We start from the raw sequence: 17,436 nt of genomic DNA on the forward strand, positions 1-17,436 counted from the left end.
AGTGAAGAAGTACCAAGAGGACAGATGAGATCCATCCAAATCTGAAGAACCCCTTATGAACATCTATAATCATCTATTAGCTCGAAGCTAATTCAAACCGGTTTTGTACACTTAAATTTTTAAAGGCACTCTATATTTTAAACGAAGTTCTTAAACTCTGAATGTTCCTTAGTACCTCCTAAAGAATTCACAGCTTTACTGAGCTGAAAGTAATCAATAGTTTTATTATTTATAGTCCAAGATATGGGGAAAATTTTAGTTAATCAACTTTCTGTTATCAAATTATTTCTTGTGATAATCATAGTCTACCTTGCAGAACCACTCTATATACTGTATGTGAATGTCAATGCTTTAATGCTAGAAAGATTTTCTCTTCCAGCAAATGAAACAGTTTACAGAACAGCCAGAGTATATACATTCCTCATAAGAACTAAAAAGAAAAAGAAAAAGAAGACAGAATACTCAAAATGTAACCTAAAAAGAAAATGTAACTAAGCTCTAAAAATTACAGATCTTTGAGCAGATTCACTACTATTTACACCTAAAACAATTACCATAGATCAATAGTAAAATTTTCAACCAGTATTTCCAAAGCATAAAGTTAAAAACACACATTTAGCCACTAGTAATTTTAACAATATAGTCTACATTATTTATAGCATAATTCTATGCTCTATTATATAAACCAGAGGCCAGCAAATTAGTCTATGGGTCAAATCTTGCCCACTGCCTGTTTTTGTAGATAAAGTTTTATTGGAACACCACCATATCTATTCATTATGTACTGTCTATGGCTGCTTTTACTCAGTAACAGCAGAGTTCAAAAACTGTGACAGACCAATTTGGCCAAGAAAGCCTGTATGTTTACCTTCTGGCCCTTCAGGGAAATATGCTGACCCCTGCCACAGACTTCCAAATACATAATATTGTAAAGGTTTAGCTGTTCATCTAGATTTACAGTGAAGTCTTGTTGTTTTTAACTTCCTTAAAAATCATTGCAAAACCTTTTTGTCTGTGCCTCAGTAAGCCTTCCCAGTATGGTAAAACATATCCTATCACTTTTGTTCTTTTTCTGTTTTAAAAGTACTAAACTCTGAGTCTTGACATAGTGAAGACAAAATAGTTTAGTCAAATATTTTCTCAATTGCTAGACAAAAGTTTAATTTCTTAGGGATCTGATAAAAGATTATAGATTTAAGAAAACACTATATCTAGTACTAAAGAAATAGGTCATTTAAGGAAAATAATATTTTGTTAAATTTAGCAACTTTTTGAAGAACTTAGATTGCTACTTACCAGTTAGTGAAAGCACAGAAGTCTTTCCTAACCCTGAGACAGAAGTTGTATATCCTGTTGTAGAACTTTTACTAGAAAACAACATGATTTAGTTTAAAATACAAAAACACACTTCTTACAATCTCAGTCATCTAACACTTGCACTGTTTTAATCTTCTTTTTAATGCTTTCTTCTACTTATGAAACGTTTGTTGCTTTTATTTCTCATTTTTTTTATATTCATGCCTCACAACACTTACTTCGTCTATAACTTGAAAGCATTTTCTTAAACTTTTGCTTCATCAGAATTACAGTTTTTCTTTTGAGGTTCAAGCAAGGCAGCTAAGATGGGTAAAATTTTCTTGGAAGTAAAACTTATCTTTAGTTATAATCTCTTTTTTCCATCTTGAGATCACTCTATTGGCCAGGTACTCTTGATGGATCTACTGATAATACCTAAAAACACAGCTGAAATTCTGTAAGAAGCTATCTTTAATAAAAGAAAAATACTTTTTCCTGAAACATGTAATTTATCTTGATAGACAAAGGAATAGTTTTAAAGATATTTGTTTTCTTAAAATTATTTTGCTTGTCAATTGACATACAGCAGTTTGTACAGCACATATAAAAAATCATGGTAATTTAATTTATATTGATTCTCTCCTAATCTTAACTGCTTGTAATTTTGTCTCCTGGGCTAAAGGGGAAAACAGACATTCATCTATTGTCAGGCTAACTCCGTTGTGATCACTTTATCATATGAACATGCCAATGGCTTCTTTACAGACAGAAACAATATTAGTAGCAAAGGGACGTCTATATACATTTAGCAAACGGAGCATACTCATAGGTATTAAAAGTTAAGTGGCATATGTGATATACTACTATCTCTCTCATGAAATAATATATGGATTCTATGATATTATTAAATAGTATCATGTCAGTATTCTTCCTAGAATGCCAGAATACCTATTTTTGTGAAAATTGTTTGAGGTCTCTTATTTTTAAATATAACAATCCCTACAGAAGAAAACTCACAAACTATTGGCCTATAAAAAAACCTCAAAATTAATTCTGATTTTTATAAAATGTAAACTCATATATATGAAGATGTGAATAAAGATAAAAATTATGTTAAAAATTGAAGAGCTGACAGATCATACCTAGCACATTTTTCTAAGTTGCCATATTTTGCATGAAAAGCTTGATTATTAAAAGACTGGCTTCGAATCAATTTGGATTTCTTGATTTCTTTACCTAGAGTAATAAGCAGAAAAAAGAAAATGTATTCAGTTCATCCTCAGCTGCTCCAACCCCCATTCCCTCCCCAACTACCATCATTTTCAGTAAAAGACAGATGGCTTTAGCCTTTTTTCCTTAATTTGAGCTCACTGAAGTATCTTACCCTTACTACCAATTAAAAACTACCAAAACAACTAATTATAGAAGCTGAAAAGTGCTTTAGAATGAGATCTATTATCCTACTGTATCTCATCTAACAGAGTGACTTTGCCAGCAATTTTTATACAAGGAAGAAAAATTACAAAAAGATATAAAAAGAAGTTGTTTCTTACTTGTCGATGGGGTGACAGAAGAGGGTCCAGGAACAGAAATGGGGATGTTCTTGGGCAGACTTTGCGTTGGTGTCTTAGTGTCTCTACCTAAAATACATTCTGCTTTAAGTTCTATAATTTCCTCTAAGTCCTTATTAATCTCCATAAATACACAAGACAACTCAGACAATATGAATCACTATCCCTAGCTAAGCAGCTTTCTTTTCCAAATATTCTTATTTGGTAATATTTACATATTTCAATCTTTGTTATTCAGTGATCAATTTCACAATCTTACAGCTGTTATCAGACTTGAAGCTTTTCTTTTGAAGGATCTGAACGTCCACTCTGGTTCCTGCCTTTCATTCATGTATTCTTAACATCTGTACCACATTAAGTGGCCAATTTTCAAAAACAACTTTTCAAAAATGAAAGAAAGTAAAGCAATTTTCCATATCAAATAAAAAATTCAGCATGGTCTTTCAGAATACCAGGATGCAACATTAATTATGTAATTAAGTGGTGAAGACATAGAAAAACTACTTACGTTTCTTTTCAAACATTTTATCACTCATGGGCCTTCCATCATTCTGTTGCTTTTCTTTCTCTAATTGTTCCTGTTATTAAGACAGTATCTTGCATTAAAGGTACAACTGAAGTAGGTTTAGAAAATTGTTCTGAGAAATTAAGCATTAGAGATTCAAGTAAAGTTCATAAAAATGCCTAAAAGAAGTATTTTTTTCCAATGTTACTGTCTAAAGAATTCAGGGTTCTTTCAGATTTGTGCTCTTTTCATATCTACAGAATTATGCCCTTGGGGGTTTGTCAAGCTAAAACAATGAGTTTGGTATCATTGTAATAATGACCCTTCATTTTCTAGACAGTATTTCCTAAATCGCATTAGCAAAATATCCATTACTTTGGTCATTTCAATTTCAGATTGGTAAATGGCTAAATAATATCTTTATTTAAAAAGATTGAGAGAAAAGAAAATGGTCTTGGGTATTTTTAAATGCTTTATTTAAGTATAATATACATAGAGAGGCTGGGCACAGTGGCTCATGCCTGTAATCCCAGCACTTTGAGAGGCCGAGATGGGTGAGTCATCTGAGATCAGGAGTTTGAGATCAGCCCAGCCAACATGATGAAACCCCATCTCTACTAAAAACATAAAAAAATTAGCCAGGCATGGTGATGCACACCTGTAATCCCAGCTACTCAGGAGGCTGAGGCAGGAGAATCACTTCAACCCGGGAGGTGGAGGTTGCAGTGAGCCGGGACCATGCCACTGCACTCCAGCCTGGGCGACAGAGTGAGACTCCATCTCAAATATATATATATATATATATATATATATGTATGTATAAAGAAAGTACACAAATTATAGGTATACAAATTCATAACTCAATGAATTTTCCCAAAATAGACGCACTTGTATAACTAGCTCCAATATCATGAAACAAAACGTTACCAAAACACAGGAGGCCCTTATGCCAACAGAACAAATAGGCAAGAAAATCAATAAACACAGCAAGTTCTGAACAAACTTGGTATAACTGACATGCTAGAATACTACAGTCAACAAGTGGAGAATAAACATTCTTTTCAAATGCACATGTAAATTAAGGAAAAATATGGAGAAAATAAGATAAAGAATTTCCACATAGAAGTGGACTATATAAAAAAATCAAATGGAAATTCTAAAACAGAAATAAAGCATAAAACTGAAAATTTTCTTTGGGTGGGATTAACAGAGTTATCAATTTTCTACATGTTTGCCTCTATTATCTTGATCATATTAATTGCAGTTATCTTGAAGTCCTTGTCTACTAATTCCAGTATCAGGATTATCTGTGGTTCTCTTTCTATTGTCTGTTTTTGTCTTGGGCTAGGTCATTTGGTCCTAAATTTTTTTAGAGTCTTCCCTACAGCTTCTCCCACTGGCAATCCTGAATTCTAATCTTGCTTTGAAAGGCTGCTGAAATAATAAAATTTCCACTTTAGTCACACAAATTCTTGGCACAGAAATAGAAAATACTAAAAGAACCAAATGGAAATTTTAGAACTGAAAAATATAATATTGGAAATAAAAAATTCACTGGATAGGCTCAGCGGCTCAATGGAGATGACAGGGAAAGGGTTGGTAACACTGAAGATACATCAAGAGAAATTATTCACACTGAGTAGCACAGAGTTTTTTTAAAAATTGAGAAAAAACAAAGCCTTGTAGGCCTATGGACAATAATAAAAGATTGAATATATGTGCAACTGGTGACCCAGAAATAAGAGAGAGAAAAATTGGAAGAGAATATGTATTTAAATAAACAATGACCAAATTTTTCCAAATTTGGGGAATGATATACATTTACAGATTCAGTAAGATGACTAAATCCAAACTGGATAAATTTCAAGTAAATATTGCCTAGACACACCAAAAGCAAGCTGCTAAAAACAAAAGCTAAAGGAAAAAAATATTTAAAGTGTCCAGAGAAAAACAATGCTTCATACAGAAGCACCAACAATTCAAATGAGAGTAGCTATTTTATCAGATGTTATGGTGGCCAGAAGACAGACAGTAACACATTATTAGAATGCAGTAAGGAAAAGGCTATCAACCCAGACTTCTATACCGATTGAAAATATCCTTCAGGAATGAAGGTAAAAATAAGACATTTTAGATAAGGAAAAAATAAGAGAAGTTGTCACCAGAAGACCTGCACTTCAAGATTTGCTAAAGAAAATTATAGGAGCTACAATTCAAGATGAGTTTTGGATGGGGACACAGCCAAACCATCCAGGGAGTTAGGAAAGGCTTTCCAGAAGAGGTGACATTAGAGCTGAATCACAAATTAGAAGCTCTAGATGTGGAATGGAGAATATGGTAATTTCCAAGTGGAGAGAACAACTTGTACACATGTTATTGTGTACTTGTAAGGCATTGTTGCATATTAGGATGAATAAGACACAGCCCAATGGATGTTTAGGTAGGTTCAATGACAGAAAGCTCAGATACATCCCCTGTTGCATGACTCTCATTCAGCCTTACAAACCCTAGGATACAACAGCTATTGCCCATTCTGTCTGAAACACTGCATCCAAGCCAAGCCTTGATCCTTAAATTATTAAAATATTTTCTAAATACACAAACACAAATATGAGAGTGCTTCCTCCATAAGCTTCTAAAGCATTTTTTCCTTTCATGGCCTTTATAAAGTATAGTTATTTGTGTAAATATATAAATTTGACCTGCCCTCCTGTCCATTCCCCCACCCCCACCAGTAGATTATAAGTTCCTGGAAGAAAAATAACTTTATTTTTTAATGAACTATTTTAGATATTTGTCATTCCTATGTATGTCTTTATATTTTTACTGCATTTTTCAGAAACATAAAAGCGTTTTACATGTTTTTAAACCTTATTTAAATGATATGAAACATTCTAAAAAAAAAAAAAGAAAATTCTTTTATCTTCAGGAAAAAAATACCAGAGGGAAATTTAGATCTTAAGCAATGAATCAAGAGCACTGGAAATGATAAAGATCTGAGTAAATGTAAAAGTTTACACTAAGAGTGTATTCTTCAAGATACATACGACAACTTAAAGCAAAATTACAACACTGTCTGGTGGGGTCTTCAATGCAGATATAATTCATATGACAACTGTAACATGAAGAATGGGTGTGGAGGGAGTAAAGAGAGTTGTATTATTGTTAAATGACATGATATAATAATAACAATATGTAGACTGTAAAAGGTTAGGTATGGATATTACAAATCTCTAGAGAAACAAGCAAAAAAATTTCCAGTGACAGGAGAGAGGAAATCACTAACACAAGAATAAAATGGTTATCACCATAGATTAACACCATAATTAAAAGGATAATAGAATATTATAAATAACTTCATGCCAACAGATTTGTCAGTTTAAATAACATGTAAACTGGGGTGGAAGGGAAGCAACTTACCAAAACTGGCAACAGAAGAAATAAAAGATCTACATTATCTAATGTCTACTAAGGAAATAGAATCAATTATCAAAATGCTTTTCAAAATGAAAACTCTAGGCTTAGATAACTTCAGTAGTGAATTCTATAAAACACTCAAGGCAAAAATAAAACCAATTTATACAAACTTGGTCAGAAAATAGAGAAGGTGGGAATACCATCCATCTTGTTTTATGAGGCCAGAATAACATTAATACCAAATCTGATCCCAAAAATGACAAAAAGGGGAATTATAGGCCAATTTCACTATGAATCTATGAACACAGATGCAAAATCCCTTAACAAAAACATTAGCCAAGAATCCAATGGAGAAAAATGATAATAAACCATTGCCAAATAGGGTTTATCTCCAAAAGACAACATTGGTTTACCATTTGAAAAATCAGTGTAATTCAGTGTATCAGCAGAATGAAGGACAAAAATCAAATATCATTTCTAGATATAACAAAATGCTAAAATCAGTGTAATTCAGTGTATTAGCAGAATGAAGGAGAAAAATCAAATATCATTTCTAGATATAACAAAATGCAACAACCATTCACAAAAACTCTCAGCAAACCAGGAGTAAGAGGTAACTTCCTCAATCTGATAAAGGGAATCTACATAAAACCTATATCTACCATCATACCTGATAATGAAAGACTGAACTGTTTCCCCCTAAGATCAGTAAAAAGACAAGGATGCCTATTTGTACCACTTTAATTTTATGGGAGGTCCTGCACCTTGCAATAAGTCAAGAGAAAGAAACAAAAGGCATAAATATTGAATAGAAAGAAGTAATATTGCTGTATTTAAAGAAGATATGATCGCTTACATATAAAATTTTAGTTTTAGAAAATCTAAAAAACAATTTCTAGAACAAATAAACAAATTTAGAAAGTTTATAAGATACAAGGTTAATATATAAAAATCAACAGTATTCTTATACTCCAGCAACAAAAAACTGGAAAGTGAAATAAAAAAAGTATACTTCCATTTATAATAATGCCAAAAACATAAAATAGCTAGAAATAAATTCTAGACTTCATATCAAAATGCAAAGGCCCTAGACTGGCCAAAGCAATCTTAAGAAGGAACAAAGATGGAAAACTTACCTAACCAAATTTCAAAAACACTATAAAGTTACAGTGATCAAGACAGTTTGGTATTGCTTAAAAGATAAACTTATAAATAAGTGGAACAGAATAATAGGAAGTCAAGTAATAGACACATATGGCGTGAAGCCAAGATGGCCGAATAGGAACAGCTCCAGTCTACAGCTCCCAGCGTGAGCAACACAGAAGACGGGTGATTTCTGCATTTCCATTTGACGTACCGGGTTCATTTCACTAGGGAGTGCCAAACAGTGGGTGCAGGACAGTCGGGGCAGCGCACTGTGCGCGAGCCAAAGCAGGGCAAGGCATTGCCTCACGCAGGAAGCACAAGGGATCAGGGAGTTCCCTTTCCTAGTCAAAGAAAGGGGTAACAGATGGCACCTGGAAAACTGGGTCAGTCCCACCCTAATACTGCGCTTTTCCAACGGGCTTGGAAAACAGCACACCAGGAGATTGTGTACCGAACCTGGCTCGGAGGGTCCTATGCCCATGGAGTCTTGCTGATTGCTAGCACAGCAGTCTGAGATCAAACTGCAAGGTGGCAGCCAGGCTGGGGGAGGGGCGCCCGCCATTGCCCAGGCTTGCTTAGGTAAACAAGGCAGCCAGGAAGCTCGAACTGGGTGGAGCCCACCACAGCTCAAGGAGGCCTGCCTGCCTCTGTAGGCTCCACCTCTGGGGGCAGGGCATAGACAAACAAAAAGTCAGCAGGAACCTCTGCAGACTTAAATGTCCCTGTCTGACAGCTTTGAAGAGAGTAGTGGTTCTCCCAGCATGCAGCTGGAGATCTGAGAACGGGCAAACTGCCTCCTAAAATGGGTCCCTGACCCCCAAGCAGCCTAACTGGGAGGCACCCCCCAGTAGGGACAGACTGACACCTCACTCGGCCAGGTACTCCTCTGAGACAAAACTTCCAGAGGAACTATCAGACAGCTGAATTTGCGGTCTCACGAAAATTCCGCTGTTCGGCAGCCACCGCTGCTGACACCCAGCCAAACAGGGTCTGGAGTGGACCTCTAGCAAACTCCAACAGACCTGCAGCTGAGGGTCCTGTCTGGGAGAAGGAAAACTAACAAACAGAAAGGACATCCACACCAAAAACCCATCTGTACATCACCATCATCAAAGACCAAAAGTAGATAAAACCACAAAGATGGGGAAAAAACAGAGCAGAAAAACTGGAAACTCTAAAAAGCAGAGCACCTCTCCTCCTCCAAAGGAATGCAGTTCCTCACCAGCAATAGAACAAAGCTGAATGGAGAATGACTTTGACAAGTTGAGAGAAGAAGGTTTCAGACAATCAAACTATTCTGAGCTACAGGAGGAAATTCAAAACAATAGCAAAGAAGTTAAAAACTTTGAAAAAAAACTAGACGAATGGATAACTAGAATAACCAATGAAGAGAAGGGCTTAAAGGAGCTGATGGAGCTGAAAGCCAAGTTTTGAGAACTACGTGAAGATTGCAGAAGCCTTGGTAGCCGATGCGATCAACTGGAAGAAAGGGTATAAGTGATGGAAGATGAAATGAATGAAATGAAGTGAGAAGGGAAGTTTAGGGAAAAAAGAATAACAAGAAATGAACAAAGCCTCCAAGAAATATGGGACTATGTGAAAAGACCAAACACTTTTGGTGTACCTGAAAGTGATGGGGAGAATGGAACCAAGTTGGAAAACACTCTGCAAGATATTATCCAGGAGAACTTCCCCAATCTAGCAAGGCAGGCCAACATTCAGATTCAGGAAATACAGAGAACGCCACAAAGATACTCCTCGAGAAGAGCAACTCCAAGACACGTAATTGTCAGATTCACCAAAGTTGAAATGAAGGAAAAAATGTTAAGGGCAGCCAGAGAGAAAGGTCGGGTTACCCACAAAGGGAAGCCCATCAGACTAACAGCTGATCTCTCGGCAGAAACTCTACAAGCCAGAAGAGAGAGGGGGCCGATATTCAACATTCTTAAAGAAAAGAATTTTCAACCCAGAATTTCATATCCAGCCAAACTAAGCTTCATAAGTGAAGGAGAAATAAAATACTTTATAGACAAGCAAACGCTGAGTGATTTTGTCACCACCAGGCCTGCCCTAAAAGAGCTCCTGAAGGAAGCACTAAACATGGAAAGGAACAACCAGTACCAGCCACTGCAAAAACATGCCAAATTGTAAAGACCATCGGGGCTAGGAAGAAACTGCATCAACTAACGAGCAAAATAACCAACTAACATCATAATGACAGGATCAGATTCACATATAACAATATTAACTTTAAATGTAAATGGGCTAAATTCTCCAATTAAAAGACACACACTGGCAAATTGGATAAGGAGTCAAGACCCATCAGTGTGCTGTATTCAGGAAGCCCATCTCACGTGCAGAGACACACATAGACTCAAAATAAAGGGATGGAGGAAGATCTATCAAGCAAATGGAAAACAAAAAAAGGCAGGGGTTGCAATCCTAGTCTCTGATAAAATAGACTTTAAACCAACAAAGATTAAAAGAGACAAAGAAGGCCATTACATAATGGTAAAGGGATCAATTCAACAAGAAGAGCTAACTATCCTAAATATATATGCACCCAACACAGGAGCACCCAGATTCATAAAGCAAGTCCTGAGTGACCTACAAAGAGACTTGAACTCCCACACAATAATAATGGGAGATTTTAACACCCCACTGTCAACATTAGACAGATCAACGTGACAGAAAGTTAACAAGGATATCCAGGAATTGAACTCAGCTATGCACAAAGTGGACCTAATAGACATCTACAGAACTCTCCACCCCAAATCAACAGAATATACATTTTTTTCAGCACCACACCACACCTATTCCAAAATTGACCACATAGTCGGAAGTAAAGCTCTCCTCAGCAAATGTAAAAGAACAGAAATTATAACAAACTGTCTCTCATACCACAGTGCAATCAAACTAGAACTCAGGATTAAGAAACTCACTCAAAACCGCTCAACTACATGGAAACTGAACAACCTGCTCCTGAATGACTACTGGGTACATAATGAAATGAAGGCAGAAATAAAGATGCTCTTTGAAACCAACGAGAACAAAGACACAACATACCAGAATCTCTGGGACATATTCATAACAGTGTGTAGAGGGAAATTTATAGCACTAAATGCCCACAAGAGAAAGCAGGAAAGATCCAAAATTGACACCCTAACATCACAATTAAAAGAACTAGAAAAGCAAGAGCAAACACATTCAAAAGCTAGCAGAAGGCTAGAAATAACTAATATCAGAGCAGAACTGAAGGAAATAGAGACACAAAAAACCCTTCAAAAAATTAATGAATTCAGGAGGTGGTTTTTTGAAAAGATCAACAAAATTGATAGACCGCTAGCAAGACTAATAAAGAAGAAATAGAGAAGAATCAAATAGATGCAATAAAAAATGAAAAAGGGGATATCACCACCGATCCCACAGAAATACAATCTACCATCAGAGAATACTACAAACACCTCTATGCAAATAAACTAGAAAATCTAGAAGAAATGGATAAATTCCTCGACAAATACACCCTCCCAAGACTAAACCGGGAAGAAGTTGAATCTCTGAATAGACCAATAACAGGCTCTGAAATTGTGGCAATAATCAATAGCTTACCAACCAAAAGGAGTCCAGGACCTGATGGATTCACAGCCAAATTCTACCAGAGGTACAAGGAGGAGCTGGTATCATTCCTTCTGAAACTATTCCAATCGATAGAAAAAGAGGGAATCCTCCCTAACACATTTTATGAGGCCAGCATCGTCCTGATACCAAAGCCTGGCAGAGACACAACCAAAAAAGAGAATTTCAGACCAATATCCTTGATGAACATTGATGCAAAAATCCTCAATAAAATACTGGCAAACCTAATCCAGGAGCACATCAAAAAGCTTATACACCATGATCAAGTGGGCTTCATCCCTGGGATGCAAGGCTGGTTCAACATACGCAAATCAATAAATGTAATCCAGCATATAAACAGAACCAAAGACAAAAACCACATGATTATCTCAATAGATGCAGAAAAGGCCTTTGACAAAATTCAACAACCCTTCATGCTAAAATCTCTCAATAAATTAGGTATTGATGGGACGTATCTCAAAATAATAAGAGCTATCTATGACAAACCCACAGCCAATATCATACTGAATGGGCAAAGACTGGAAGCATTCCCTTTGAAAACTGGCACAAGACAGGGATGCCCTCTCTCACCACTCCTATTCAACATAGTGCTGGAAGTTCTGGCCAGGGCAATCAGGCAGGAGAAGGAAATAAAGGGTATTCAATTAGGAAAAGAGGAAGTCAAATTGTCCCTGTTTGCAGATGACATGATTGTATATCTAGAAAACCCCATCATCTCAGCCCAAAATCTCCTTAAGCTGATTAGCAACTTCAGCAAAGTCTCAGGATACAAAATCAATGTACAAAAATCACAGGCATTCTTGTACACCAATCACAGACAAACAGAGAGCCAAATCATGAGTGAACTCTCATTCACAATTGCTTCAAAGAGAATACAATACCTAGGAATCCAACTTACAAGGGATGTGAAGGACCTCTTCAAGGAGAACTACAAACCACTGCTCAATGAAATAAAAGAGGATACAAACAAATGGAAGAACATTCCATGCTCATGGGTTGGAAGAATCAATATCGTGAAAATGGCCATACTACCCAAGGTAATTTATAGATTCAATGCCATCCCCATCAAGCTACCAATGACTTTCTTCACAGAATTGGAAAAAACTACTTTAAAGTTCATATGGAACCAAAAAAGAGCCCGCATCGCCAAGTCAATCCTAAGCCAAAAGAACAAAGCTGGAGGCATCACGCTACCTGACTTCAAACTATACTACAAGGCTACAGTAACCAAAACAGCATGGTACTGGTACCACAACAGAGACATAGATCAATGGAACAGAACAGAGCCCTCAGAAATAATGCCACATATAAACTACAACTATCTGATCTTTGACAAACCTGACAAAAACAAGAAATGGGGAAAGGATTCCCTATTTACTAAATGGTGCTGGGAAAACTAGCTAGCCATACGTAGAAAGCTGAAACTGGATCCCTTCCTTACACCTTATACAAAAATTAATTCAAGATGGATTAAAGACTTACATGTTAGACCTAAAACCATAAAAACCCTAGAAGAAAACCTACGCAATACCATTCAGGACATAGGCATGGGCAAGGACTTCATGTCTAAAACATCAAAAGCAATGGCAACAAAAGCCAAAACTGACAAATGGGATCTAATTAGACTAAAGAACTTCTGCACAGCAAAAAAAACTACCATCAGAGTGAACAGGCAACCTACAAAATGGGAGAAAATTTTCACAACCTACTCGTCTGACAAAGGGCTAATATCCAGAATCTACAATGAACTCAAACAAATTTACAAGAAAAAAACAAACAACCCCATCAAAAAGTGGGCAAAGGGCATGAACAGACACTTCTCAAAAGAAGACATTTATGCAGCCAAAAAACACAGGAAAAAATGCTCATCATCACTGGCCATCAGAGAAATGCAAATCAAAACCACAGTGAGATACCATCTCACACCAGTTAGAATGGCCATCATTAAAAAGTCAGGAAACAACAGGTGCTGGAGAGGATGTGGAGAAATAGGAACACTTTTACACTATTGGTGGGACTGTAAACTAGTTCAACCATTGTGGAAGTCAGTGTGGCGATTCCTCAGGGATCTAGAACTAGAAATACCATTTGACCCAGCCATCCCATTACTGGGTATATACCCAAAGGACTATAAATCATGCTGCTATAAAGACACATGCACAAGTATGTTTACTGCGGCACTATTCACAATAGCAAAGAGTTGGAACCAACCCAAATGTCCAACAACGATAGACTGGATTAAGAAAATGTGGCACATATACACCATGGAATACTATGCAGCCATAAAAAATGATGAGTTCATGTCCTTTGTGGGGACATGGATGAAACTGGAAACCATCATTCTCAGTAAACTATCGCAAAGACAGAAAACCAAACACCACATGTTCTCACTCATAGGTGGGAATTGAACAATGAGAACTCATGGACACAGGAAGGGGAACATCACACTCCGGGGACTGATGTGGGGTCGTGGGAGGGGGGAGGGAACAGCATTAGGAGATATACCTAACGCTAAATGACGAGTTAATGGGTGTAGCAAACCAACATGGCACATGGATACATATGTAACAAATCTGCACATTGTGCACATGTACCCTAAAACCTAAAGTATAAGAATAAAAAAATTAAAAAAGAAAAAAAAGAAAAAGAAAAAAATAGACACATATGTGTACAACTAATATTTCTTAAGGACCCTAAGACAATTCAATGGGGAAAAGAAGGCTTTTTAACAAATGGTGCTGGAATAAATGAATATTCCCTATGGAAAAAAATAAACATATATAAAAATGTACTTGAAATGAATCATAAACCTAAATGTAAAACCTAAAATGAAAATTTTTAAAAGAAAATAGAGGAAAAAGTCTATGATCTTGGGATAGACAAAGCATTCTTCGAACAAAAAAATTGTCAAAGAAAGAATTGATAAACTGGGCTTCATCAAAATTAAATATTTCTGTTGTTCAAAAGACACCATTAATAAATGAATAGATAAGCCTCAGACTCCAAGAAAATATTCATAATACGTATATCTGTCAGAGAAATTACATTCAGAATGGATTAAAAGCTCTTACCTCTCAATAATAATAAACAATCCACTTAAAATTCTGAAAACAAACTTTATCAAATAAGAGATAAAGATGGCCAGTAAGCAAAGACAAGATGCTTGACATCTTTAGGCATCAGGAATAGAAAAAGAGATTTTAAAAAAAATGAGATACCATTACATACCCAATAGTATGGCTGGTAACTAAAGCTTTCCAGCATAGACAATGTAGATGTAAAATGGTACAACCACTTGAAAACAGGTTTTTTTGGGGGACAGAGTCTCACTCTGTCACCCAGGCTGGTGTGCAGTGGCACGACCTCGACTCACTGCAAGCTCCGCCTCGCAGGTTCATGCCATTCTCCTGCCTCAGCCTCCTGAGTAGCTGGGACTACAGGCACCCGCCACCATGCCTGGCTAATTTTTTGTATTTTTTGGTAGAGACGGGGTTTCACCATGTTAGCCAGGATGGTCTTGATCTCCTGACCTCGTGATCCGTCTGCCTCAGCCTCCCAAATGCTAGGATTACAGGCATGAGCCACCACGCCCAACCATTTTTTTAAATTTAGCTTTATTTTACTTTTAAGTTAAGCATGCCATATAATCCAGCCATTCTATTCCTAGGTATTTACCCAAGAGAAATGAAAACATGTCTACCCAAGGACTTCTTCACTAATGTTCAAAGCAACTATATTTGTAATATCCCTAAATTAGAAGTAAGCCAAATGTTCATAAAGAGGTGAATGGATAAGCAAATTGTGATATATCCAAAATATAGACTACTACTCAGAAATAAAAAGGAATGGCTTCTTGATGCATACAACAATATGGATGAATCTCAAAGTAATTATGTTGGTAGAAAGATGCAGGACCAAAAATAGTATTAATACCTAATATATGATTTCATTTATATAAATTATGGAAATGCAAGCTAATCTACAGTGCCAGAAACTAGATCATTGGTTGTTGGGGACTAGAGTAGAAGACATGGATTACAAAGGGGCAGAAATCTTTAAAGGAATAAAAATGTTTCATATTTTCATTGTGGTGATGGTTTCATCAATATGTCAAAACTCACTAAATAGTACACTTTAAATATATGTAGTTGTCAATTATACTTCAGCAAAGTAGTTTTTTTAAAGGCTGTCAAATATAGTTTTCTTTCTAGTTCATAAAAGAACAGATTTCAAAAAACTGGACTATCATTTAAGAAGAAAAAAGAATAATGTGAAATGGTGAAATGGAAAGAAATGATTAAGTTTAATAAAAAAACAGTTATTAATCAGAAAAGAGTATATGTGTGTGCATGCGAAAACAACATACCATTTCCAAAAGAAGTAGTTCTTCTCTTTCTTTCTCTTGATCCAACAAATCTTTCTCATAAAACTTTTTCTGAAACTGTTTAAAGTTTAAAATTAAATTGTGAAACATTAGTGATGAGTTTCTGCCAAGTTTAAAATATTCCTTTCAATATAAATGATATGGTTTGACTCTGTGTCCCCATCCAAATTTCATCTTGTAGCTCCCCTAATTCCCACATGTTGTGGGAGGGACCAGGGGGAGATGACTAAGTTATGGGGGTGGGTCTTTCCCATGCTCTTCTCATGATAGTGAATGAGTCACTCGAGATCTGATGGTATTGTAAGGGGGATTTTCCCTGCACAAGCTCTCTCTTTGCCTGCTGCTATCCATGTAAGATGTGACTTGCTCCTCCTTGCCTTCTGTCACGATTGTAAGGCCTCCCCACCCACGTGGAACTGTGAGTTCAATTAAACCTCTTTCTTTTGTAAATTGCCCAGTCTTGGGTATGTCTTTTGCAGCAGCATGAAAATGGACCAACACAATAAGGTAAAGAGAGTATACTTACAGCATCCATAGACATTTCCATTCTGTCCAACTCTAATACAGTCTATAAGGAAAGTTTTTAAAATTATTCTAAAGCAATTAAATTAAAACAACCAATCATTTCTCAGCAACTTATTTTGCAGATGGAGGTTCAAATAGGAGACTTCTGCACTAGGGGGAAGACTAAGTCAGAAAACTAAAGTTCTGCCCAATTCTACATTGTACTTACAATCGATCTTTATACAATCATGCCAGGGTCCATTTTAACTTTTGAAAGTTTTTAACCTTAAGAAGACCAAGTCTACAGGCATATTTCAAATACCAAATGCATATAATCTAACTAATTTCTAGTAACTCCCAGTGCCAATCTTTTCTGAATTTTCAGAAACATAATGTAGCTTTTGAAGTTTTAAAAAGTCTTTTAGTTATATATGAATGAGACAAGCCATCATGTGGCCTAATAATCCTTAGTTCCCTTCTGTAGAAATTTTATATCTGCTCTGACAATATTCTCTCAATTTACTATTTGTCTTTTGGAATACACTAGTTTGAAACAAATTATTCCAATAAAAACAATGGTCAATCTAACCCAGGGTTCTGTCTCTGATAGAGGGCAGTACTTCTAAAACTTATTCGACAAGAGTAACCCTAATGGCCAAAATAAAGTACATTTGGATATGCATATGCCCAAAGCTATCCATGACAAACAAAATTTAGTGGAAGCTTTTTCTGCTGAAATTTATGAAAAATTCATAATACATGCCATGAAATACTCTCTTTTTAAATAAAGTTACTTCTCATATTATGAAACTGATGAAACTATTCAATTTTTATCCAAAAGTTTTGTGGAGCTTCCTGGGAGTTTTCCATACTAATGTCTCATTATACTACAGAATTTCCATGGGACAGACTGGCTTCACTATATGCAGCATACTGAAAATAAGAGCTGTACTCCAGAATAATCCACTATAGACTAA

General features: G+C 36.0%; 1 protein-coding gene across 2 annotated transcripts in view; it reads right to left on the bottom strand.

Moving 5' to 3' along the window:
• Window positions 1-17,436, bottom strand: part of PPP4R4 (protein phosphatase 4 regulatory subunit 4) — a 121,395-nt gene that overhangs the window by 13,962 nt on the left and 89,997 nt on the right. Inside the window, exons 18-23 of one of the 2 annotated variants that reach the window (XM_030803400.1) lie at window positions 16,482-16,523; window positions 15,938-16,012; window positions 3,376-3,445; window positions 2,850-2,936; window positions 2,439-2,532; window positions 1,297-1,367 (exon numbers count right to left, since the gene is read on the bottom strand). In XM_030803400.1, the coding sequence (XP_030659260.1) occupies window positions 1,297-1,367; window positions 2,439-2,532; window positions 2,850-2,936; window positions 3,376-3,445; window positions 15,938-16,012; window positions 16,482-16,523 (439 nt within the window). The remainder of the gene's footprint in view (window positions 1-1,296; window positions 1,368-2,438; window positions 2,533-2,849; window positions 2,937-3,375; window positions 3,446-15,937; window positions 16,013-16,481; window positions 16,524-17,436) is intronic. The other variant, XM_030803401.1, reaches the window with a different exon arrangement.

This window comes from Nomascus leucogenys, chromosome 22a (genome assembly GCF_006542625.1).
Source record: "Nomascus leucogenys isolate Asia chromosome 22a, Asia_NLE_v1, whole genome shotgun sequence".
Classification (NCBI taxonomy): Eukaryota; Metazoa; Chordata; class Mammalia; order Primates; family Hylobatidae; genus Nomascus; species Nomascus leucogenys.